Raw genomic sequence first — 25,867 nt, 5'->3', positions numbered from 1 at the left:
ATTCCTAGACTTTCTTTTTGGTGTATTGATGTATTTTGGGTGCTGTGAGGACTACTGCCATAACCTTTACTTGGCTTACTCTCAGTAAGAAAACTTCATTTTGACCCACAGAAAGAAGAGAACATTGAATAAATCCATTTTCAAAAATCACCCTGATTGTTCATTTCAGTGATCAAAAATTGTTGCTGGGGAGTCTATAATTTCAACCAGCCAACGGAGGATCATGGTCTGAGCCTGACTGATGGTTAAAAAGGACTCACCTAATCTTGGGGCCCCAGGTTTACTTCCTCTCATCTGGTGATGCTACCCTCCCAGGCATTCACCTGTTTTCAGGCACAAGGGCTTCAAATAAATACCCGAGACTTGGTTTAGCGCTCAAGGATGATTTATCCTCCCCATGCCAAGGACATTTTACTATACCTAATTTTGCCTCCTCCCCTTCTGTATCTTTACTCTGAAACTCTTATTGCATCTCTCTCTGGAAGAGCAGTTGGTCAGTCGGTCCAGCTCCCCTTGGTAGAAGGCCCCATTTTGAGATCTTTGGCTCCATCACTTCACTGTCCATTTCTGTATTTTCTGCTTTTCTTTTTTAACGCTTGACTTTACTACTGGAGGAAGAACGTTTTCCTTTCTTTCAGCTTCAGGTGAACTGCCATCATGGAAAAGGAGGCCAACAGAGTCACAGCTCCGGTCACCAGATAGGCGAGGGCTAAGAAAAGGCTGCTGCCTCCACTCCACGTCAGGGTGGAAAGAACAACTGCTTTTTGTCCTTGGAACCTGCCTACGGGAAAGTCTAAGGGAAGAAAATTGGTTAAGGATCTGTCTCAGCACTTCTCAGCCCCACCTCTACACCTAATATTGCTGTTTTTGTTGGTAATAAATGGTTGACTATTCAATTTCATTTAGCCTAATTTTTACCAAGCAGTATGTTTTATCTTGCTGGTAACTAAGTAAAAACAAGCCCTCCCACTACGTAGTCGTAATTTACGAAAGAAACTGACACAAATAGATCTGAATGACTTACAGAAAACTCAATAATATGAACAAACGTGGTTAATTTACAAACCCAAGGAAATGAAAAGCCTATAGACAGATTGTGCACCAAGCCGAAATTTGTGTTTGTGGATCAGGACACCCAGGGTAGGCTCAAGTCCTTTAGAGGCTAAAGTTCAAATTTGTACCTCTGGGAAAATTCTTCAAGAGGAGTGAAGAAAAAAAAGTAGTGAGAGAGATGGCAAAACATTTTTGGTGGTGTATTCAAGTTTTGAAAAGGCCAGCATCCCTCACTGCTAGGGAGAAAGTGTTTGAAGTGGCTTTGCTATCATTAGCATTTGAATGATGTCATTTTGATTATGCATGTGGCCTGAGGTTTTTAAACATCTGGTGCTTTTTGTAAACCGAACTAATAAACAAATAAAGGCTTCTCATAGCAACGGCATTTCCCAGCAAAGCTCTTAAAAGGCCTCAAATCACTTGGCAACATGCTATTTAAAGGCACAAAGAAACTTGTTAGGAAAGCTAGTTTGCTTTCTTTTCCATCAAAATTCCTCTTGGTCACCAGGTCCCTGGGCTCCTTGGGTGCAGGTCCTCAACTAGCCCTCTGATTCTTTTCTCCCCCACTCCCCCGATTTTGTTAAGAGGGTCTTTTCCTCACAAGGGGTCAGTGGTAGAACTATCTGCAGCTCAGGCTTAGTTCTCTGCATATTAGCCAGGCTGTGAGGCTGGAAGGGTAATACTCACACTAGGGTTCGACATAGGTGGTACAGGTATAGGGCTGAAGCTCAGGACTGAGGTTCTGTGCTAAAGATTTAGGTTGGAGAGTTGTCAGCATTAAAATTTTCCTGTGAATAAACACATCCAAGGAGAGCATGTTTCACGCAGAGAAATAGTGTCTTCTTTGTCTGAAAGTGGACTCCCTCTTTCCATCAACCTTAAACTCACTGCAGTGCCTTGTGAGACCACCAGTGCCCAGTGGGGTTTTTTCCCCTGTGTCTTGATTGCTACCCTAACTGCTTTACTGGTAGGGTCATCACAGAAAAAGCTGATGAGAACTGAAGGTCCAATTTGAAAGACTACTTTGAGCAACTTTCAGTCTGAAATTTTCTAGGAGGGAGAGAGAGGGGTGGTGAAATCCTATTGAAAAGGTAATGTTCTATGGCCTGGTCTTTGATCTGTACACACAGAGAGCAATTTCTGACTTTCCTTTTCACAGACTAGCATTAGGGACCATGCTAAAGGAATAGCTGAAGGCAAACCATACTCCTGGTCAGTAAACAAAAGGAAGCAATAAGCTGAGAGGCAGAGATGGTGTCTCTTCAGTGCAGGTCTCTCTGCCTAAGGAACATCCCCACTCCTGTGTCAGGGAGGAAACCTCTGCTCTAGGACAGAAAAGAAGAAAAGACGGAGCAGGGAACTGGAACACATATCATCATTCACGGACCCAAGAATGTTTCAGTCAAACTCCTCGAGTGGTAAAGAAACAAAAGAGGTGGAGAGTTCAGTGTTCAGATCCTCCAGGCTGCTGGGGGTCCTGTGAAAAACTCCAGTGGCCCTGAGATGCCACGGGGGTGCTGATGCCTAATGGGCTGATGTCTCAAAACTGTGTACAAGTCCTGAAAAGACCTGCCTCTGGGAGAATTCTGCCTCAGAGAGAATCGTGACAGGACTTGAAACCTAAGTCTGAAGACCAGAGTTAGTACAAATTATATATATTAAAAAAAAAAAAAAAAAATATATATATATATATATATATATATATATATAAAGATAGTGTTTGGTGTCATTTTGAAGTTAAGAACTTTTTGTTCTTAAGTTAAGAGTGACATTTATATTTTTAAAGTAACTGAGAACACTCAGAATCTCATATTCAAGTATGTCTCCTAATGTGGGCCATATGTCCACAACCAAGACCTTGGAGCCTACTAGCTGGCTTCGGAGGAAGAGCACGGCATCCTCAGTGCAGAGCTGGTGGTGCAGCTCACATGGGCTGGAGGAACCCAACCTGCTCCCTGAATCCAGAGCTGCTCCCTCGGCCCATGAGACTTACACCTAAAATACAAGGTTCCACCATCCCTCTCAGTTTTCGTTGTTTTTAGTCCATATTCAAATCTACTTCTTCGTAATCCTATCTTTACTTCCAGGGTCCTCCATGTCATTCCATCCTCTGTAACAGGCTTCTCCTCATTGTTTTAGGTCTCTAGGCCCAGTGTTACTCAATTTTTCTCCTAGGGAAGAAACAGTCCTTCCTTACTTACCCATACCTGCTTACCTAATGTCGCTACTGTTACTCCTTAAAAAAAGTGCACATTTGATTATATATAAAGTAGACACAAATAGCTATGTGGTGATGGAGGGACAGTATTGCCTATAAGACAAATATGTATTTCTTTTACAGTGTATATAGATCTGATTGGAGAATAGAGAAGTACAGAATGAAATAGTTCAATAACTAGCAGGCAGATGGACCCTGATTTTCCTTCAGCCCTGGAATAAAAGGATACTGTAGCTTATGATGAAACTATAGCTACCAGCAGGTAAGCCTTCGGTAAAATTGCCTATTTGATGGAGTCGGCGGTACAGTTTCTTGAAATTGGGAAAGGCGGCTGTCCGCATCCACACGATGAAGTCATCATTGACGAAGCCGTTGTTCCCTGGGTCCTTTTCATCTAGTTCATAGACAGGCTTAGGCCAGTTCGGAGGCTTTGCAGTTCCTGCGGAAAGTTAATAATGGATGTGGTTGAGAAAAATCATCTACCGCCTTCAGCTTTTCTTAAAATGTACAGAATGGAACAACTTTCATATTCTTGAGGAATTGAAATTACATTTTTTTTTTAAAGTGTGTGTGTGTAAGCTACATGAACATGCAACCTTTAAAGATAATGATTATAGGGCTTCCCTGTTGGCTCAGGAATAAAGAATCTGCCTGCCAGGGCGGGAGACACAGGTTGTATCCCTGATCTGGGACGATCCCACCTGCCACGGAGCAACTAAACCCACGTGCCACAAGTACGGAAGCCCTCCTGCTCTAGAGCCTTGCTCTGTAGCGAGAGAAGCCACTGCGACGAAAACTTGTGCACCGCATCTAGAGAGCAGGCCCGGCTTGATACAGCTAGAGAGAAGCCCGCTTGCAGCAATGAAGAGTTTTGACTTAGTGCAGTCAAAAATAAACAATTATATAAATAAAATAATAAAATTTTAAAAAGATAATAAAGACTCTAAGGAAATGTCGGGGGCGGGGAATGCTGATGATACTGTTATAGGGTTAAAAAAAGCAGAATATCATATTGTATGTGTATTATTTATCCAACTATGTGCTGTGCTGTGCTCAGTCACTTAGTTGTGCCCAACTGTTTGCAACCCCATGGACTATAGCCTGCCAGGCTCCTCTGGCCATGGGGATTGTCCAGGCAGGAATACTGGAGTGGGTTGCCATGCCCTCCTCCAGCAGATCTTCCCAACCCAGGGATTGAACCCAGGTCTCTCTCATTGAGGGTGGATTCTTTACCATCTGAACCACCAGAAAAGCCTGTATTCAACTATATTAAATGTATAACAATGCATTGAAAAACTAGGTACAGCAAAATAATAGTGGTGGTTGGTACTCAATGAGAGCATCATGGGTAATGTATATTTTCTTTAACTTCACTGGTAATGTAGAGAACAAATTAAAACAAGATACCGTTTCACCTCAAAATGGGCTAATATTTAATGAAAAAAAGAATGAAAATCACTCATGAGGCAGTGGAAATGGGAATTCTTGTACAGAGCAGATAGATGCATGGATTAATGACATCTTTGGTAATCTAGGAACAAGCAGCAAAACAGTAAATGTATCTTGCATATATTTTAGCTCAGGAATTCTACTTCTAGGACTGTATTCTAAGGAAATGATCATGGGAAGTGCATGAAGATTGTGTTACACAGATACTCCCTGCAGACCTGCGCCTAAGAGCGTGAAGTTGGAAGCAAGGAAGAGGAATTGGTAGAAGTGAGAAGGTGGAGAGCAGAGGGGTGGCAAGCCTGTTCTAAAGCTGGGAAGCCTGGTGGGTCTGGGAGCGGGCACTCGGGTGGAGGGCTGGCGCCTTGAGTCCAGTCTGTTGAGTTTACTCTCATCCTCTACTTCCCGCTTTACAGTGGTAGCCATGTCTCTCTCCCACTGGACAGCAGACTGTTGAGTTCAATGTCTTCCTCATTGTGGTTTCATTGTCATTTAGTCCAACCCCTGGCACATGGTAGGTATTCAATAAACGCCTGATAAAGGGAGGAGCGATTACGATGAAAGTTGACAGAAGTTGATAATTAAAAAGCATTCTGAATTTTGAAATAGCCAACAAGAAGAAGTTGTTCAGTGAGCCTTTCACTTCTATAAAAATGGTTATACTATTTGTAAGGAACCATTCTTTCTTAACTCTGACCACTGACTATTTTCTCTTAAAAGAAACACAGTCTTATTTCTAAGCATGGGCTGTAGTGCTTATAAAGGTATGTGCTAAGTTTGGTTGGATTAATCTGCTGAATTCTGTTTGTAGACTTATACTTCCTCTGGAAATAACCCTTTGCTGAGAAACTTCCTCTTCAAAAATGGTGGAGACGTTGGCTGTCCCAAAGACTTCAATGGTTGTTGATAGAAGAATTTTGATCGACATTGAAATTGTCTTTGGTGCCTGCATGTGGATGAGCTTCTCTGGGAGCTCATTGGTCAAGAATCCACCTGCAATGCAGGAGACGCAGGAAATGTGGGTTCAATCCCTGAGTTTGGAAGCTCTCTTGGAGGAGGGCATGGCAACCCACTTCAGTATTCTGGCCTGGAGAATCCCACAGACAGAGGAGCCTGGCAGGCTACAGTCTACGGGGCTGCAAAGAGTCAGACGTGACTGAAGGGACTTAGCAGGCATGCCTGCACATGGACCACACACTCTTTATTTTAGCCAGAGCTCATGCTCCAAGACAATGTGTCCTGTGGACCAATGACATCCAAATCACCAACGGAGTGAAAAATGCAGGTTCAAACATGCCTTTCCTTACCAACCTCCAATCCCACCCTATCCCATGTCTCCAGAGAGTATGAGTATAGGGAGAACCAATTTCTTTCATTTTCCAAGTTCAGCTGGGTCCTTGGTATCCCTCCATTCACTCAACAATAAGCATTTCTCGATTGCTCACTTGTATCAAGCACCAGGGATTTAAAACTGTATGAGATCTAATCCTTTTCCTCAAGGAATTAACATACCAAATGGGAATGACAAGTATTCAGACAGATAATTACAGTAAAATACGGTAACTCCTACAACAGAAGTTAAGAACAAAGTGCAGTGGGAGATAGCCAAGGATGCTTTATGTTACATGGCTGTGGTTTTGGTACGACAAAACAATAGCATGTTGCCAAGTTCCTTTCTAGGAGTTTAATTACAGATACAGCGCGCATACCCGCCAGTTTGCCTAGGACAGTCCCATTTATGTTTGTTGTCCATTGTCTCATCTGATTTAGCATTTATCCCAAGCGAATAATGTAAGTATAATTTCATCCTTTCTGTTCTAGTCATGGTCTTAGCTAGCAGGGAGAGATACCTATATATGGTGAACAAGAGTGCTTACTTTAACATGTTATTGATGAAAGATAACCAGAGGTTTTTCACAGCAGAACATAGCATATCCCCATGACTCTTGCCACTGTTTGACAGTACAGCCAGTTAGACCACAACCTCTGTTTTAATCTGTGTGATGTATTAATATGAAGCTGCCAGGTTGCAAGTCATTGGGCTTAGTAGAAAAAGTGGGATGTTGCAGTTTATGTTACATGGACATAGTGTGAAATACAGATAGTGTGAAAATATATAGTGTGAAAAAATGCACAGTGTGAGAATAGCGTGAAAAACAGATACTGAGTAGTCTTGCTGATAGTAGTTGGAACTCTCTTGCAACAGTGTTATTTATTATATGGTGTAAAAATATAACTATTTTATTGTTCAGTATCCATTTTTTAATTTGCTAGTAAATTCTTTTAGCTGTGAAGAGCTAAAAAAAGAACACACATGTTCAATGAAAAATTAAGTACAATTTTTTCAAGGAAGTAGATGAATGTGATACTTGCAATGTTGGCTGACATTTACTCTCTACCACAGGAGCCATTATGATGTCAATGATCATGTGAAAATCAAAAGATATAAATCTGCTGAAGAATATAAGAATCTACTTCAAAAGTTTGCACTTATTTTTAAAAGAGTGTATTCAAAACAGTGCTTTACCTCATGTAGCTACAGAAAGTTTATTTATATACCATTATGTGAACATGACTTTTCATTTAGATCAAATAAGTTTCTGTCTAGTGTCATTAAAAACATTTTTTTTTGTAATGAAAGGAAAGTTTTAATGTTTTGGCTTTGTAATCACATAAAGAACCTTGTAAATGGTTAAATGAAGTCAGTTTTACATCAGTCTTTTCAGATGTATTCATCTCTGAATACATTGGTTTGATTTTATTGATTTGATATTTCATGGAATCAAAGCAAAGATTTTCAATATTCAATACTGGAAGACAAAACTTATGACACAGTTATAAATATTACTATAAATTCAGTTAAAATATTCAACAATCAAGTGTAAATCTTCTGGTTTTATAGTGATACTATAAACACAAATTTGGTAGAGTACAGGCAGAGTAAAGAAAATGTTCTTAGTAAATTAAGAAATTTATGGAAAGATGGGGCTTAAAATTGGTTGTGAAACATAAATAATTAATAACTATATCCAAACTACAATATTTTGTTAATCAAGAGAGGTGTAATTATGCAAATTTAAATATTTTCATATAGTCATAGAGAAAATGAACTGCAAAGTTTTTACAATGACAAAGATGTTAAAGAAATGGTTCAGCACGGTAGTACTTTCTTTGCTACACATCATCAATCAAAATTTTAGAAATCTTTGAGCCTTCAAAGGGCTATTTTCTATATCAAATGATGAGTCCTACAATTAGCCTGAACTTTTTCTTGGTTAATGAGCCCTCTAACTTTTGGTGAAGTTTTACTCAAAATAGTTGAAAAGTTTTAGACAAAGTATTCTAAATGTGGAAGGCCAGAAATCTTAGGTTTTGAAGATATAGTTAATTGTAATTATCAAAAATCAAGTTTGCAAACAAGAAGGTGCTGAAATTTAACCCTATGAAAGCAAGGGAACAATTTAACATATTATATAATGATCCTATCATATAATGATAGTTCAAAATGTGGACAAGATTTAATTTTTAAATTCTATAATTGTGCTTTGGAAAATCTCAACTTATGTGAAAAATATTTTGATGGAGCTCCTATTTTAATAAGATCAAATTTTCTTCTCAATGAGAATTAAATGATATCCAGAAAGCCTAAGATTTCGTACCATCTAAAACTAGTTAACACATTTAAAAAATCATAGAAAAAAAGTGAAGTAAAGAAAAAAAAAAGACCTTGCCTATAAAAACATTTGGGTTGCATATTCTAAAACAAAAGAATTGAAAATGAGAATATCCTCCATTTAGTAAAATGACTGTGAGCGTAATAGGTATCTCAATACCTATAGACATTTTCGTAAAAATAAAAAAAAGGCCAAAGGAGAAGGATCATCTACAGGTGCTACAGTTGAAAGTGATTAACCATAAAATGCTCTTCAAAAAAGACTGCGGCTCAGACAGGACAGGGTCCGAAGAGGACCGCCGGCGGGGATCTGCGCGCCTGGAGCCGGGTGCCAGCGGTGGAGCGGCGGCTCTCCGCGCTAATTCTCCTCGCCTCCTCGGCCGCCACCCAGCCTCAGAGGCCCTCGCTCGTGCAGCTCCGTCTCCCCTGCACGTGCCGCGCCCGCGAGCGAGCTTAACAGCAAAAAAAAAAAATCCTCAGCACCAACCAGGCACCTGGCCCAGAGGAAAAGGGGAGAGATGGTCATGCCAAGAAGGCTGAGGAAGAGGAGAGGACCGACTCTGATCTGCCGGCACCAGAAACAGAAGGCTGCCCTCGCCGTTGCGGGCAAATTCCGGCCATTGCGGAAAAGGAGGAAGGATCCCAGCTCCCGAAGAACCAGCCTTACCCTTCACTCGGCCGGCTCCCTTCTCTTCCCTCTCCACGGCTCTGACTCCCATGAATCTGTGTCTCTTGGTTCCTCTAGCCGCTGGGGGAGGCATGGTCAACCCTTAGACATTATTTGCCCTGCCCCGTCAAGCCATCTCTGGCCCCTTAGCTGTCGAGGCACAAGGGACGTGTGTGTGTGGAACATGTGTGTGTGTGTGTAACGTGTGTGTGTGTGTGTGTGTGTGTGCTCAGTCGCTCAGTCCTGGGACTCTTTGTGACCCCTCGGACTGTAGCCTGCCAGGCTCCTCTGTCCATGGGACTCTGAAAGGCAAGAATATTGGAGAAGGTTGCCGTTTCTCCTCCAGGAGATCTTCTGGCCCAGGGTCCATCAGGCATCTCCTGAGTCTCTTGCACTGGCAGGAGGATTCTTTATCACTGAAACACCAGGAAAGCCTACAAGGAACACGGGGACGATGAATTCAACAGGCAGTCGCTCGTCTAAGGGTGGACCATTTTCTCCTGGAGATGTAGCTTCTATGCACAGTGCCTATGCCTGCCCTTTGAGGCTGAAGAGCAAGAGGTTTTGCGGTTGAGAGAGGGACCCCTGGCAATGTGGGAGGGAGGGAAAAGCCTTCAGAGTAGGGTGTTTGAGGGTGGGGCATATACCCTGTTCCGCTACTTACGATATTCTCATTTCAGATAGCATTCTTTCCCCTTCATGTCCCCTTAGTCCTCCTATGAACTAAGCCAGAGTGGGACCTGGAGTCTCTCTTTCCCCTGGGCAGACCTAAATAGCTGCTTCCATGTTAGTGCATGATGAGGGACAAGGAAAAGTTTCTTGCATCATCTAGTCTAGAACCATAAGAAGCAGAAGTGAAAGAGGTTCAAGGAGCCACAGCAGGGAAATGGAAAGATTTGGAAAGGAAAGAAAAAAGGGGTAGGAAGAGATCTCTAAAGACCCAAGTTACTACGGCTAAAGGTGTATAACCTGCCTACCTCTAACCCCTCACGTCTAGCCACCCGCCGAGGCCACACAAACCAAGTGACCCCTGTAGCTACCACCTGCCCCACTGTGGAGTCAGAGCAAAGTTGGAACAGCCACTCTGTGTGATTCTAGCATGTGTAATAATTATGAAAACAAAACCAAAAACCCTCAAGTGGGGGATATTTGGGAAAAAAAAGAAAAAGATTGTAGATAATTTTGTGATTTTTTTTCCCACAAAAATTCAAAATTTTAATTAGAAAAATACAGGGGCATTTAATTAAGACTTATATGACCAAGAAACTGATTAAAGTATGTGACTCCATATCCAGAATAATTATTCTGTTATCTTTTAGCATTTAGATTATATTTAAAGCATTTTTAAAGTTGGTTTAACGTACACAGATATATTCTTTTAACTTTTGAAAGAACTGAATTTAAAAATAATTTATAATAGAATTATTTTATCGGCCCATCAATATGGTAATATCAACTTGTTGATCAATAAACATCACTTTCTAATAAATATGTAACTTTAGTTATTCCTGTGACCTCTTTCACTCTCAAGAATTCACTAGTTTGGACAGTAAATTATATGATCACTCTAATTATAGATAAAGGAACAAGTTTCTTAAAACATTGCCTTTTTCCTGATGGTAATCTAGAAGGAACCAGGCTACCAATCATTTTGTGTTTCTGATAGGGATGTGAAGGATGCTTACTCCTTGGAAGGAAAGTTATGACCAACCTAGATAGCATATTGATAAGCAGAGACATTACTTTGCCAACAAAGGTATGTCTAGTCAAGGCTATGGTTTTTCCAGTGGTCATGTATGGATGTGAGAGTTGGACTGTGAAGAAAGCTAAGCGCTGAAGAATTGATGCTTTTGAACTGTGGTGTTGGAGAAGACTCTTGAGAGTCCCTTGGACTGCAAGGAGATCCATCCAGTCCATTCTAAAGGAGATCAGCCCTGGGTGTTCTTTTAAAGGAATGATGCTGAAGCTGAAACTCCAATACTTTGGCCACCTCATGTGAAGAGTTGACTCACTGGAAAAGACTCTGATGCTGGGAGGGATTGGGGGCAGGAGGAGAAGGGGACGACGGAGGATGAGATGGCTGGATGGCATCACCGTCTCGATGGATGTGAGTTTGAGTGAACTCTGGGAGTTGGCGATGGACAGGGAGGCCTGGCGTGCTGCGATTCATGGGGTCGCAAAGAGTCGGACACGACTGAGCGACTGAACGACTGAACGGAACGGAACTGAACTGAATCTAGAAGGAACCAGGGTACCAATCATTTTGTGTTTCTGATAGGTATGCGATGGAGATGCTCACAGGCAGGAAAAGTTAGAAACAAAGGTGATAAAAAAAAGAAGTAAAGAAGGAGGAATCATAAACATCCCCCCACAGATCAAAACCAAAGTTTCCAGAGAGAGAGGAATACTGAGCTAATGTATGGATCTTACCTGCAAATGCACTAGAAAGATTTTGGAAAGTTGGATTTTGAAACTTGACATATTTGTCTGTCCACCATGCAGTTTCAGTCCTTACCATTGGGACTCTGATATGTGTAGATGAATTAAAGTTGTACAAAAGAACAATGGTGTCTGTGGGGAAAATTAGAGACTGTGTTAAGAGATTCAGGCAAGCATTTTCGCCACGCTTGGAAGTGCACAATCAGACACAGCTGAAAAAGCAGGGTTTGAGCAGACTCTCCACATGCCTGCATGCCATAGATGCTGGAATCAGAAGACGATTCCTTTTCTTTCTAAGGCCCCGATTATTGAGAAATACTCTTAGGCTCCATTTAACTAATGTTTTCCAACTACTTCAAATCTCTGGTGAAGAACTTACTTGCCAATGAAGTATCATAAATCAGTGGATAATGTATACAAACATTAAAAAAAAACAACCTGCCACTCAGCTGCAGGAGTCATCTTCTGGACATTAGGTTTTACACACTTATGAAAGGAAAGATGCTGGAGACAGAAAAAGTCACCTACCATTGAACATGCTGTTGGCAATCGCACCGCAAGGAGCAATGGGGAGCCCATTGTCAGAGGTTTTGAATGGAGCACAGTTTCTAACATCCTGGAGGAGAAATGACACAGGAGTACGTGATTTTGGTAAACTCTTACAATGCTGGAAGTGAAAACACTGGCAATGTCAACCAACCCACTCTGACCCATTGGCACAGACTGAGATTATGGACCGCTGCCGGTTGTTCCCAGGCTTCTGGCCCACCTGGGCTAGAAAATGTTTGTGTTTTGAAGATATTTATGTGTGTATACACATGTGTGTAGTTTCTTTCCTCATTAACAGTACATAGCATACTGAATATGGATGCAGGAAGAAATTTTACTTTCCCGGCTATGCTAAATATCACACTAAGCCTACACTGGAATGCATTTTAAAAAGTTTTTCTTATTGGAGTATAATATGTTCTAAAAACTATATAAATTGCGAGTCTACAGCTAGATGACAGACCACAGGGAAATCCACCTACATAACTACCAGAATATATTTTTAAAAGAATGGCTGCTAAAAACCATTTGGTTATCCCTTTTATATAGTGTCAGTATAGAAAAGGTTTCCTTTAGCTTTTCTTGCCAGTATGTTGAATATCATCTACCTAGAGTAAAGTTTTGTAATCTTAGGTCTGAAAGGATATTCAGTAAACCAAAGGCTTTTATTCAATCAAGTAGAGCCCAGTTTCCTTAAACTAGGCTGCCTGAAGGCCCAAGTTATAACAAAAAAGACAGTGGTGGATACAGAGTGAACCAGATGGAGATGAACCACTCAAGGTTACTATCAAAATGGTTGGTGCATCCATCTACTAAAACGGGGAAGTTTAAAGAAAACTACAGAAATCAAGTGTGCAAAAATACTGAAATCTATTTGATGTGTCAGTCATTCAAAGAAGCAAACACTCTGTTTGAAGCAGCTCCAGTATGCCATCAGCTTATTAACAGAAACAAATGCTGAATTGTGGTTGAAAAGGTACTTGAAGATTTGCCCTTCTGACACATTCATTATCTCCAAGACTTGGGCAGTCCAGTATGAATCTGGCTTTAATATAAGACGTTGTTAAACTGAAAAATGGGTGACACGTGAAAGGATAACCATCTCGTTGGAGCAGACTCACATTCCTGTTCTGAGGAGGGAAAGGGCTCATTCTCAACAGCAGTTATCCTGAATACTCAGCCCCTTCAGTTCACAAAAGAAAGAGAGGAGCATTTCTGTCTTGTAAAACCTTAGCTTTTGAGTTTATTTTCCATATGCTCATTTAGACTGAAAGATCTATCTGGTTAAAAAAAACAACACAAGGAGTATTATACCAAATTTAATAAAGCCCTACCTTTACATCTGTACCCACCAGCTGGATATTACTTCTGGACAGAATATACCGATAGAGGTTCTGATAGAAGCCATACAGTTTATAGTACAGATAAACATTACCCTGTGGAGAACATCAAGACATAAGAAGAAAGAAAAATAAATGGAAATATTAATAAACATGGATGGGATTTGTTAAATATAAGTAGTACCAAAAATATTGATTGGGAACTGAAAGTTTCCTTATTTCAAATAGAAAGCCAAGAAATTGTTTTTAAAAATCAATGTTGGAAAATCCTAGTATATAGTATATACAGAATTATTAAAATGAGTAAATAACTTATTTTTAATGTTTATGTAAGGGTTACTACATTCCTGCCTTGAAAAAATTTTTATAACTAGGCTTTGTATTCTTAATACATAAAATCTGATTCTTCAAATATTTCCCTCAAACACTAAGAAAGTTGCTTTGCCTAGGGGTTGTGGTAGGCATCAAGTTCATGTAGTTTCAAAGCAAATCCATGAAACATAATTTAAAATTGGAGCCACTAAGCATATTTAGGTGCATGTGCCCACTGTCCAGAGACAAAAACCCGACTCCAGGGCTGCACTCACTGTCCATAAACCCAGCTCCAGTGCTGTGCCTACTGTCTGGAGACATACACCCGGCTCCAGGGCTGTGCCCACTGTCCAGAGACATACACCCGGCTCCAGGGCTGTGCCCACTGTCCAGAAATAAAAACCTGGCCCCAGGGCTGTGCCCACTGTCCAGAGACATACACCCGGCTCCAGTGCTGTGCCCACTGTCCATAAACCCAGCTCCAGGGCTGTGCCCACTATCTACAGACATAGACCCGGCTCCGGTGCTGTGCCCACTGTCCACAGACATATACCCTGCTCCAGTGCTGTGCCCACTGTCCATAAACCCAGCTCCAGGGCTGTGCCCACGGTCCACAGACATATACCCGGCTCCAGGGCTGTGTCCACTGTCCACAGACATATACCCGGCTCCAGGGCTGTGCCCACTGTCCACAGACATAGACCCAGCTCCAGGGCTGTGCCCACTGTCCACAGACCCGGCTCCAGGGCTGTGCCCACTGTCCACAGACATAGACCCAGCTCCAGGGCTGTGCCCACTGTCCACAGACCCGGCTCCAGGGCTGTGCCCACTGTCCACAGACATAGACCCAGCTCCAGGGCTGTGCCCACTGTCCACAGACATAGACCCAGCTCCAGGGCTGTGCCCACTGTCCACAGACCCGGCTCCAGGGCTGTGCCCACTGTCCACAGACATAGACCCGGCTCCAGGGCTGTGCCCACTGTCCACAGACATAGACCCGGCTCCAGGGCTGTGCCCACTGTCCACAGACATAGACCCGGCTCCAGGGCTGTGCCCACTGTCCACAGACATAGACCCGGCTCCAGGGCTGTGCCCACTGTCCACAGACATAGGCCCGGCTCCAGGGCTGTGCCCACGGTCCAGAGACATAGACCCGGCTCCAGGGCTGTGCCCACGGTCCAGAGACATACACCCGGCTCCAGGGCTGTGCCCACTGTCCACAGACATAGGCCCGGCTCCAGTGCTGTCCTTTTATCTTAAGATCAAACACAGACCCATAGCGTGTATCACTTGATTGAGAAATGGTGATCCATTTGTTATGGACAGAAAGATGGAATAGCTCACTAATCTAAAAGAATGATGATTTTCATCTTAGCAATAAGTAGTCTTGGTGCCATGAGAGATACACATTTTCATGGATGCTGCCATGAGACTGCCCACTTACCGGCTACCATCATGCTTCTGCCCCTTTGGTGACATACCAGGGCCCTTCTCTAGCACGGCTTGATACCGATTTTACTAACAGCACATATGATGCAAATGTAAATATCTAGTGTAGCTACTTATTATAGCCCTCCAGGCTCCTCTGTCCATGGAATTCTCCAGGCAAGAATACTGGAGTGGGTAGCCATTCCCTTCTCCAGGGGATCTTCTTGACCCAGAAGTCAAACCCAGTTCTCTTGCTTTGCAGGCAGAGTCTACCATCTGAGCCACCAGGGAAGCCCCAAATAATACACTACCTATCTCCAAAATAATAAAGGTGTGCATCTGAAACTATGAAGGTCTAAGTTTTTATCAAGTGACTCCTTAATGTTAGGTGCTATATTCAGTGCTAGAAATACGAAAGTATTCCTTTATAATTCCCTGAGCCAACTGATTCTCTTATGCTGTGCAAATTTGCCCTTGCCCTAAGGACCTTTAAGAGATTGAGTATGGGAGATGGGATCTGGGACCCAGGACAGGCTGAAAATAAAGGTCATAGTAAGTGTGGCCAGTGACAGAAAATCACAAAGCCTGAAGAGCTTAGTCCCTGGTAAGAGAAAAGTCTCTGGGACACTGAGAAGGGGAGATGCTAGGCCCTGACAAAGAGGCAGGTTGCAACATCATAAACAGAGAGCATGGATGTGAAAGCAAACAAGTCAGGGGTAGTGGGAATGATGGATTACATTTCCTCACACAGAGCTGCTGCTGCTGCTGCTAAGTCGCTTCAGTCGTGTCCGACTCTGTGCGACCTCGTAGACGGCAGCCCACCAGGCTCCCCCGTCCCTGGGATTCTCCAGGCAAGAACACTGGAGTGGGTTACCATTTCCTTCTCCAATGCAGGAAAGTGAAAAGTGAAAGTGAAGTCGCTCAGTCGTGTCCGACTCTTCGCGACCCCACTGCAGCCTACCAGGCTCCTCCGTCCATGGGGTTTTCCAGGCAGGAGTACTGGAGTGGGGTGCCATTGCCTTCTCCACCTCACACAGAGAGGTAACCTCTATTGATGACCCATAACTGCAGAAAATAGGAAGTCCATAGAATGGAACTTGCCATACATTTTCTTGGGAGCTAAGAAGAGAATTCTACTTACCCAAAGTTATATATCCATATAAACATGACAGAATAAATAGTGAACACTCACACTTTAGAGACAGGAGTGTTTCTAATAAATTTTTTCAGTGATCCTTTGTCCAAGATTTTACAAGGCCTCCTTGATTGTCATCTTTTTGATTAGTCCTGGAGGCAAATGCACTGTATGGTATTTCTTCTCTTCAGTGCAGGATTCCTAGGTTAAGGCCGAGAGCCTTGCATGGGTTTGTCATCTAGCATGTGTAATGTGTGTGAACTGGCGAGGGGAAGGCCCTGTGGTTGCCCTGAAGAATTTGGTTAGATTTTTATGAGAAAGACTCTGTCTGAAAGGAATGGTCAGCAGCTGGTAACACTTATTTGCCTTTAGGATTTCAAAGGACACAGACAGATGGGAAGTTGAAGCCTTTTAAGGTTTTATCTTTTGGATTTTTTTTTTTTTTTTTCAAAAAAGCACACTGAGCCCCTAAGAAGAAACCAATCCTGCTGACACTTTGATTTCAGATTTCTGATTTCTAGAATTATGAGAGAATAAATGTCTAATGTTTTAAGAATTTTTAAAAAAAGCAGCACTAACTTTACTTTTGGGTGGTGGTAGCATGGTGAGTTGAGGAAGGCAAGAAGGCACACAATTGTAGACAGCTAGAATTTTGACCTCTAACAAAAGAACACAGATATAAAACTTCCCCATGGACTTTATATACACATCACTTTTGACCCAAGTACTGATTCTCTTATGCTATGCAAATTTGGCCTCGCCCTAAGGACTTTTGAGAGGATGAGTATGAAAGATGGGAGCTGGAACCCAGGGCAGGCTGAAAATAAAGGTCATGGTACATGTGACCAGTGATTCAGTAATTTCCATACAATTTCCATCTGAATTACTCAAAAAATGATTAAAGATATAGTTGTATTCATACTATTACTGATGCCAACATGCTTTCATCTGGGATCAAGGGGGAAAGGGACACATAGAACCAAAACTTCCTAGAGCATAAAGCCATAACATCAAGCACTTTATCTTTTTTCCATTCGTTAAAATCTCAGCGTCTAGACATTACTTTGCTGACTAAGGTCCGTCTAGTCAAGGCTATGGTTTTTCCTGTGGTCATGTATGGATGTGAGAGCTGGACTGTGAAGAAGGCTGAGCACTGAAGAACTGATGCTTTTGAACTGTGGTGTTGGAGAAGACTCTTCAGAGTCCCTTGGACTGCAAGGAGATCCAACCAGTCCATTCTGAAGGAGATCAGCCTTGGGTGTTCTTTGGAAGGAATGATGCTAAAACTGAAACTCCAGTACTTTGGCCACCTCATGTGAAGAGTTGACTCATTGGAAAAGACTCTGATGTGGGGAGGGATTGGGGGCAGCAGGAGAAGGGGACAACCGAGGATGAGATGGCTGGATGGCATCACAGACTCGATGGACGTGAGTCTGAGTGAACTCCGGGAGTTGGTGATGGACAGGGAGGCCTGGCGTGCTGCGATTCATGGGGTTGCAAAGAGTCGGACACGACTGAGCAACTGAACTGAGTGAACTGAACCACGTATACTGTGCTATGCACTGTGGAGGAAGCAGAGGTTCTTATGTTCACCCAAAACCATTAACTGAGAAACTACAGGTTGCCAGACATAGTTATAGGTGAGCATGCATGCTAAGTTGCTCAGTTGTGTCCAACTCTTTGCAACCCTATGCACCATAGCCCACCCGGCTCCTCTGTGGAGGAGCCCAGTCCTCTGGAGTGGGTTGCCATGCCCTCCTCCAGGAGATCTTCCTGACCCAGGAGTTGAACCCAATGTCTCCTGCATTGGCAGGTGGGTTCTTTACCTCTAGCACCACCTGGGAAGACCAGTTAGTTGTAGGTGAGAGACAGACAATAAATAATACATATAATAATCTGTTCATTTATATAGTAAGTTCGAAGGTGATAAGCATAAATGGAAATTACAGCAAGGTAACATGAATCAGGAGTGCAGGGGCAGGCTGAGTAGACAGGCAGCAGTATGAAATAGGATGGTTAGCTGATAACTGAGCCAAGCAAGACCTGAAGGCAGCAGGGGCGTTAGCCGAGGGGATGTCAGGCATGCGGACGAAGAGAATGCCTGACTTGTCTGTGGAACAAAAAGCCCACTGTGGTCAGAGAGTGGGTAGGGAAGAGAATGGAGAGAGGAGGTGAGAGAGGAAATCAGTAGTCAGATCATGTAAGGCCTTGGAAGGACTTATGGTTTTTCATGGAGTGGAAAGAGAGGCCATTGCAGGGATTTTTTAGCAAAGGAATAACATGATAGGACTCAATGGTTTAAAAAGTTCAGTCTGGCTGTTATTCAAGATTTGGATATAACAGGGAGATCTGGTAGGAAGCTATTGCAGAAATCCTGGTGAGAGCTGAGTGTGGAGCTGGGAGCAGCAGCAGAGGTGGGTAGAGGTGAGCAGACTGGATATATTCCAAAGGTAGAGCCAGGAGGATGGATTGGATGTGAGCTGTGAGAGAATGAAAGTAGTCAAGAATCACCCTGGGCTTTTAGCCTGAGCATCAGAAGGACAGACTTGTTGCCAACTGAGATGGAGAAGTCTATAGGTTGGAATGGTATATTTTTTGAGGGGAGAGCATGGAATAGGTAAGGGGAAAAAGTGGATATTCATTGAGTTTTAGAAACATTAAGCTTCAGATAGCTGTTAGACACTTGAATGTTGACATTAGGAAGGCAGCTGGAAACACAAGTGTGGATATTGGAAGAGATGTTTGGGATAGGGAAAGGAAAGAGAGCGTTGGTGATAGAGAGAGTGTTTAAATCTAGGAGGTAGATGATGTTTCCTAGGAAGTGAGTGCAGACAGAGAGGAGAAGACCAAAGACCAAGGCTAGAGCCCCGAAGCTCTCCACAGAAAGGGTCTGCGGAAAACAGGAGGAACAGCACAGGAACCAAAGAAGGGCAGCCAGAGAGGAAGGCGGGAAACCAAGGGAGAAAGATCTCTGAGAGGAGAAGATGTGTCGAGGAAGAGGGAGCGGCCACCTGTGTGCAGCGGGCGACAAGGCCCTGAGGACTGAGCCCTGGATCTGTCCAGGAGGGAGGCACAGGGAACCCTGCAGTTTCGCTGAGTGAGGGAATGAGAAGAATTAGAAGTAGCCACGACAGACTCCTCTGGCGACGTTTCCTGCTGATCTGAGGAAAGAAATGGGCCGATGGCAGGCTGGGAAATTGTGGAGAATAGAAGACTGCTTTGTTTCTTAAAAGATAGGTGAGGGACTTCCCTGGTAGTCCAGTGGCTAAGACTCTGTGCTCCCAATTCAGGGGGCCTGGGTTTGATCCCTAGCTAGGGAACTGGATCCCACATGCCACAGCTAAGAGTTCACACGCTGCAACTAAGATCCTGCACAGCCAAATAAGCAAAGTAAATAAATATATATATATATATATATATATATATATATATTTAAAGATAGGTGAAACAATGTGTCTCAGCACTGGTGGGAATTATCCAGTAGACAGGAAAGTTGATGATGTATGAGAAGCGAGAACTGCTGAGTTAAATCCTTACAAAGGCAAGAAAGACTGGCATCTACCGCACAAGAGGAGAGGTGAGCCTTCAGATGGGAGCATGGGTGGTTCACCTGTGATCACAAGTGGGAAGGCTTAGTATGCAGTACAGAGATGAGTAGGTGTGTAGTTGTGGTGTGGCATGCCAAGCATGGTCCCTATCCTCAGGGACGTTCCTGTGAATAGTGGAAGTGAGTACAGGATATTATACGAGTGATTGTAAGTCCATCAGAGGAGAGAAAACAGCGCTCCCAGAATACAAATGTGGGCAAATTCTTGCTGGAGGCATGGGTGAAAAGGAGGCTCAGGGAATACTGGAGGTGATATTAGGGGCTCAAAACTAGTGAGATCTTACAAGTGCAAGTGAAAGGGGAGACTTTCTAGGCAAAAGAACAGCAAGAACACAGAGAGTTGTATTGTGGCAAAGCAAACTGGTCAGTTTGGCAGGAGTACAAGGTCTCTTGCAGAGATAAAGATGCAAAGGTAGTCGGTCCTCAGGTGTTGAAAGGCAATCTGAAAGAGTGCCCATTTTGAGGGGGTGCAGGGCGTGGTCTACCGTTTCTGCAAATAACAATGGGAGACAAATAGGAGAGGCCAAAGGCTGGAAGTGCAGTTAAGGCTGCTGTGCCACAAGACCAGGAGAGCCTGAGCTCGGGTGATGCCAAGGAACTGGAGGGACAAAGTGGTTGGGAGAGACATGGAATACAGAACAGTGCTTACACATCAGAGGGGTGGATGAGAACGGAGCAGGCAGGGCGGAGTTAAGGAAGAGAATTCTGAGTCGTGGTGATGAGATCTCTCCCAGAAATAAGGAGTCTTTCCCAGAAGTCAGGAGGATTTTTTCAGGAGATGATGCTGAGTCTGGTTTTGGAAGGAAGCAGGGCCTTGAGGACTGGATGGTCAGTGATTAGCTCAAGAGAAGTCCTGCCCACAAGGGAAGACTCCTATGCAGAATCTCTAAGCAGGGGAAAGAGAGGGAATGAGGCAGTTTAGGGAGGAGGGCACTGTCAGGGGAGAGGTGTGGAGACAAGGGGGCAGGATCTTTGAAAAGTTGAAGGAAACACATTTTCATTTGATCATATCTTTGTCACCTAGAAAGACTGTGGAGGCCCTGAAAAGGAGCCTCTTGATCTCCTAACTGCAGGGAGTGGACTGAAGGGACCTCCCCGGTGGCAGTGCTCTGAGGTTGTCCTGTGTTTGCACTGAGGTCATGCTTCCCATGGCTGGTCCCAGCCAGTGGCTCAGCCATAGCGATCCTGAGGGAAGGACTCTCCGTTGGCCTTGCTGAAACTTTCAGAAGCATACACTGCATCTGAGATCTTCCTTCCCTCCTTCCTCCTATTCTCCCTGTCTCTCTACCCTCCTCTTCCTCTGTCCCTCCATCCTTCCTTCTCCCCTTCCTGCTCTTTCCCCGAGGGGTGGGAGTGGTGTTGTGGTTGAACAGCTCTCCCAGCCTTCTCCATATTTTCCAAGGCAGGCAGTTCCCTCGGTACATCTCTGGCGTGTCTAATCCTGTCCTGGCATCTGGTTCTCAGGAGGACCTGGACTAACACGAGACTTTAATCAGTGCAAGAGCAGGGACAGCTCTTAATATTTCTTCGGCATTTCTCACAGTGTCTGACAGCCAGGCAAGAGTCGCCTTAGGGATTAGGCAACTGCATGCAAAGAATGACTTGGAGAGGGGCCCAAGGAGAGTCCCACCAGGTGTGTGACCCTTGACACTAACTCAGTGTGTGACCTTGGCCAAATCACTTAACCTCTCAACCCATTAATTTTCTCACTATAAAATGAATGGCCAGATTCAGAGATTTCTACGGTCTCCTCCTGTGCTGACACTTGCCGTACAATCTGTTTGACTGATGTTAAGAATTATGTTACAAAGTTGAGTAAGTAAAGAATCTGGAAGTTAAGACACAAAGGAGAAGAATGAAAATTCCAAGGGGGGGAAAAAATGGGCAGGGAAGAGAGTTGCACACAAACTCAATACTTTATAAGACCGGCTGCCATTCCCACCCTGCTTTACTTTTTTTCTTTTCAGTTTTGGAAAGCATTTAGTGGAGATCACAAACTCACTGCCATGTGTTAATTAGGAACAGAGCAGCATAGAGCCAGATGAAGGCTCCTGAATCTCACCTCCATTTTCTGTGGAAGGTAAAAGGAAATAGAGCAGTTGCATTCTTTGTCAAAATTAGTGGCATCTTCCCGCAGTTTTGCACAAGTTGCACATTTTTCTGTATAATTAATCTGTCAGACAGGGAAAATAATAATTATTAATTAAAAAGGGATGTGAGTACATATCTTAAAATCCTGAGTCCACTCAAGTCATCAGGCTCACTGGGTCAAGGGCATGCTGTCTGGGACATGAACCAAGGGCAGCTCCCTCGATGCGCAGGAGAAGTGGGCCTCCTTTCATTTTGGCACCTGGCAGTATTCTGCCATGTACTGGAGTTCCGTGTTTCTACTGGATGTTTAGCCCGTTGTGATGAAGGCTTACACCTCCATCATAAGAAGTCACCATTAGGAAAGTATTAGCCAGTGACTCAGGAGAACTGGGCCCATGGCCCAGGTCTAATCAGCTTTATGGGGAAGTCACTCCACTGGTTTTCCATGTTATCATATGGAAAATACTTATACCAGTGAATTCTTCTGCATGACGTCTTGAGGAAGTTATTAAAAATGACCAAACGTATAAAAAAGAAGTGTTTCAGAAATGTAGAATTACAGATGTATGTGAAGCAATTGTTTTAAAAATGCTGTTACGTTCTGTAAAAGTTAAATTCTGTGCAAAATGGAATAAGTGGACTCTTTAAAAAAAGGGTAGTGTGTCTCACATGGGCAAATTCTGTGAGCTTTGGCTCCACTCAGTGACATGAAGATGGAGTTGGAAGGAGAGTTGGGAACGGAGGTGCAGAGAGAGGCCATGGGGCCACGCATTTCCCTCCTGCTCCAGGGAACACTCATCTTGGGCACGTGGGGGTGGTGTGGCTGCTGCTGGCAGCTTCTGCTTTTTCCTCACCCATGCTGAGGAGTAATTAGAAGAGTCTGGGGATGGGAGAGGAGCAGGGACTGGCTTTCATGCCAGTAAATTACCAATCAGATTTTAGATTCTTTGGGAAAGAAGACTAACAAGAAAGAAGGAATTTTGAATACTTGCAAAGCCACTGGGTGTTTGGAAGTCAAATGGGTAAAGTGTGAATACTAAATTAAAGATTAGCCAAAAGGCTACTTAATTGTACTCAGTTGCTTATATTTACTTAAATCATTCTTTAAGTATGCAGAAAAACTTGAACTATTATTTTTTAAAATACTGACACTTTTTCTGTTTGTGAAACTGCATTCTATTTTTTAAAAGCAATAAAGAACAGGGCTGTATCTAACTGAGAGCTAGCACACTGAACTGTGTTCATCCAGTCTCTGATACTGAGTTAAATACTTAACCTCCAGGGCCCACATTTTGTTCACCAGGATCATTTTGGTTAGCAATGAATTGATTTGTGAGCTCACTGTAGTAGCGTACATTGTACTTCACGGATTCTTGTGAGAGTTCTATAACGCCAAAACAGAAAAAGCGTCTTTGTTGATGAATACATTTTTGAGTAGATGACATCCAATGTGCTTTCTAGCTCTAAAAATTTTATGAGGAAAACGTATCAAAAATCAAAGTGTTTAATCCACTTTGCTGCGTGAGTGCTTCTGTAAGCCTGTAGCTCTAAAATGACAGCAAAATCATAGTCTGCTCCTCACAGAATTTTGGAGAGGCAGGAATTATCATTCTTGCTTAAAGTGAATTTGCAAAAAGGGCACTTTCTTGTTGTGCCTCAGGGCTGACTGAGAAGAGAAAAACCAGCTCAGAACTCTTCTATTAAGTGTGTGTTGACAACACTGGCCTGATATACACGCTTCATCTCATCACCCATTATAATAAAACACTTTCATGTACAACAGAGGATCACACTCTATGGGTGGCCTCTGGTTTTTTCTGTATAAAAACAAAACGTTTAGAAACAGTCCTAGCTGAAGTGGCTTAAAAGAACAGTCGATTGAAAAATCCTCTAAAAATCATGATAAAACCATTCTGTTGAAACTTGTTTGCAGAATGGCCTTGGCCAACCATGGGGTGAGGTTCTCCTCTCACATATAAGGTGACATCATTCAGCAATGGCTGCCTTGTGTTGGAGGCTGCACTTCATAGTGGGTGGGGATGGGTGCTCAGAAGGGAGGAAGCTGAAGGACACGGGAAGAGGAGGGGAAGAACGAGAAAGAAAGGGGTTGGTGAAGAATAAAATGGAAAAGTAAACAGGATCAGCTCTTTGTGGAAATGAGTATCAACCTTGTAAGCCAATTACGTTGCAATCACCTTCAGCAAGGCAAGCTTATTTTCCTCCTGCTATTTTGGCCTCTGCCACATAGTAGGGCCTGGCAGTTTACATGATCACACTGGAGGACTCAAGAGGACTTAGGGGCATTGGGAAGCCAAGCTGCCAGGAGTGGGAGGGGAGAGCAGAACATTTCAGGGGAAAGGCAACACAGCAGGATGTGTTGGTGGGAGGAGTGGGACCTGAAATGATATTTTTCTTCTTTGAAGTCTGTTTGCCCAAATCCGTTCTTTCAATAAGTGAGTGCCTGTTATGCATTGGCAACGTGCAAGAAAAGGGTTGTGGATACAGCAAACAAGCCAGCCACAGCTGAGCTCTCTGTTCTTGGCACCCACCGTCTTGCTTACTCTATCATTAGCTCACTGAAGGCAGGAATTGACTCTTACTTGGAGTTGACTCATCTGCACACCCAAAACAACTCTGAGCATGTTCATATACTCATGAATGTTAAATCGGTGTTGCCAGACTTAGCCTCGATGGTAATTTTGCCACTAACCTATGGGGAGAGGGACTAGATGAGCTTTCCACAACGGCCTTCAGAATAGAGGTCATATGGTCTTGGTAATCTGCTCAGAGCTGACTGGCCTGAAGCGTTTACTTAATTTATTAAACCAAATGTGGGTATGGCATCAGGCCAGATCTGAGCTCCCCTCCCCAGACCAGCCTCTGGGCTTCTCATTCTCCAATAGCTTGTTAGTCAAATTGGCAAAAGGCTTATGACTGAGGGGGTCACAGCTTAGCTTCAGCTTTTCTCAGAGTAGAACCTGATTTATTTTAGTAAGAATCCTTTAGAGGCCAGAAAGATTTGCGTTCTTTCCTTTCCTGGATTAAGACAATGATCTGAGGGAGTTTATTTGCAAAGGCAAAGGCAACTGCTTGAAAGTGGCACAAATTTGAAGAGCTGTATCTTTGGCTCTTCACTCTTTTTATCAGTATGATTCACAGGCGTCTGGCAGGTCCCTATAAACAAGTATGGCTGAATGGACCAGGTTGAGGGTGCCTGTCCTCAAGAGGGAGGAGGGATGAATAATGCACACAGAGGCTCTATCACCATCTGCAAAAGGGATGCTCCAGTCTCATCTAGTTCCCTGTGGTGGGGCTGAGCTCTCAAACTGACCATTCTTTACAGTCTCAAAGCTAAAATTCTTAGAATGCATTAAAATGTAAGATGGGACAAACCTCTACTTCCCTGATGCTCTTTGCAGACAACAGAAGGATGATGCCCATGCCAAGGCAGAATAGCCCTATGGCAAAAAAGCCAGAGAGGATTTCATTGGCTGAGAGCTGGAGCCGGAAGGCAGGCAACTGCTGCTGCTTCATCGCAGTGTTGTCTGGCAATCTGGACTCGTAGTCCTGGCATTTCCTCTTCATTCTGGTCCTGCAGGTGACCCACATATACTTCTCAGACATTTGACATTACTGTTCAGAGTAATACCACTTAATGTTAAGAATTATGTGACTCTTCCCTTGTGGTGGCAAAGTATCTCTGCTTCCTAGAATTATTCGTTAATCAGACCTGCTGTTCAGTAAGAGCACAGCTCCCTTCAATCAGCCACGGCTTCGTACGTTTTTCTTAGGTTCAAACATCTTGTTGTGCTAAGTGCCATGCCTAGGAGGAATAGTCCCCAGCAGGTCTGTATAAACCAACATCTGGCGACACTGGGAAGCAGTTACAGCAGGCTATTTCTGGGATGT

General features: G+C 43.4%; 1 protein-coding gene across 1 annotated transcript; it reads right to left on the bottom strand.

Moving 5' to 3' along the window:
• Positions 1 to 605: 605 nt before the first annotated feature.
• Positions 606 to 25,543, bottom strand: LOC128049950 (cell cycle control protein 50C). Its single transcript, XM_052642267.1, has 7 exons — positions 25,352 to 25,543; positions 21,930 to 22,040; positions 13,380 to 13,481; positions 12,025 to 12,112; positions 11,488 to 11,628; positions 3,501 to 3,710; positions 606 to 793 (listed from the first exon to the last, which is right to left on the bottom strand). Exons 1-7 carry the CDS (start codon positions 25,541 to 25,543, stop codon positions 606 to 608), a joined length of 1,032 nt encoding a protein of 343 aa, XP_052498227.1.
• Between the last annotated feature and the right edge of the window lie 324 nt (positions 25,544 to 25,867).

This window comes from Budorcas taxicolor, chromosome 1, assembly GCF_023091745.1.
Source record: "Budorcas taxicolor isolate Tak-1 chromosome 1, Takin1.1, whole genome shotgun sequence".
Lineage (NCBI taxonomy): Eukaryota > Metazoa > Chordata > Mammalia > Artiodactyla > Bovidae > Budorcas > Budorcas taxicolor.
This window is presented reverse-complemented; position numbering and strand designations above follow the sequence as displayed.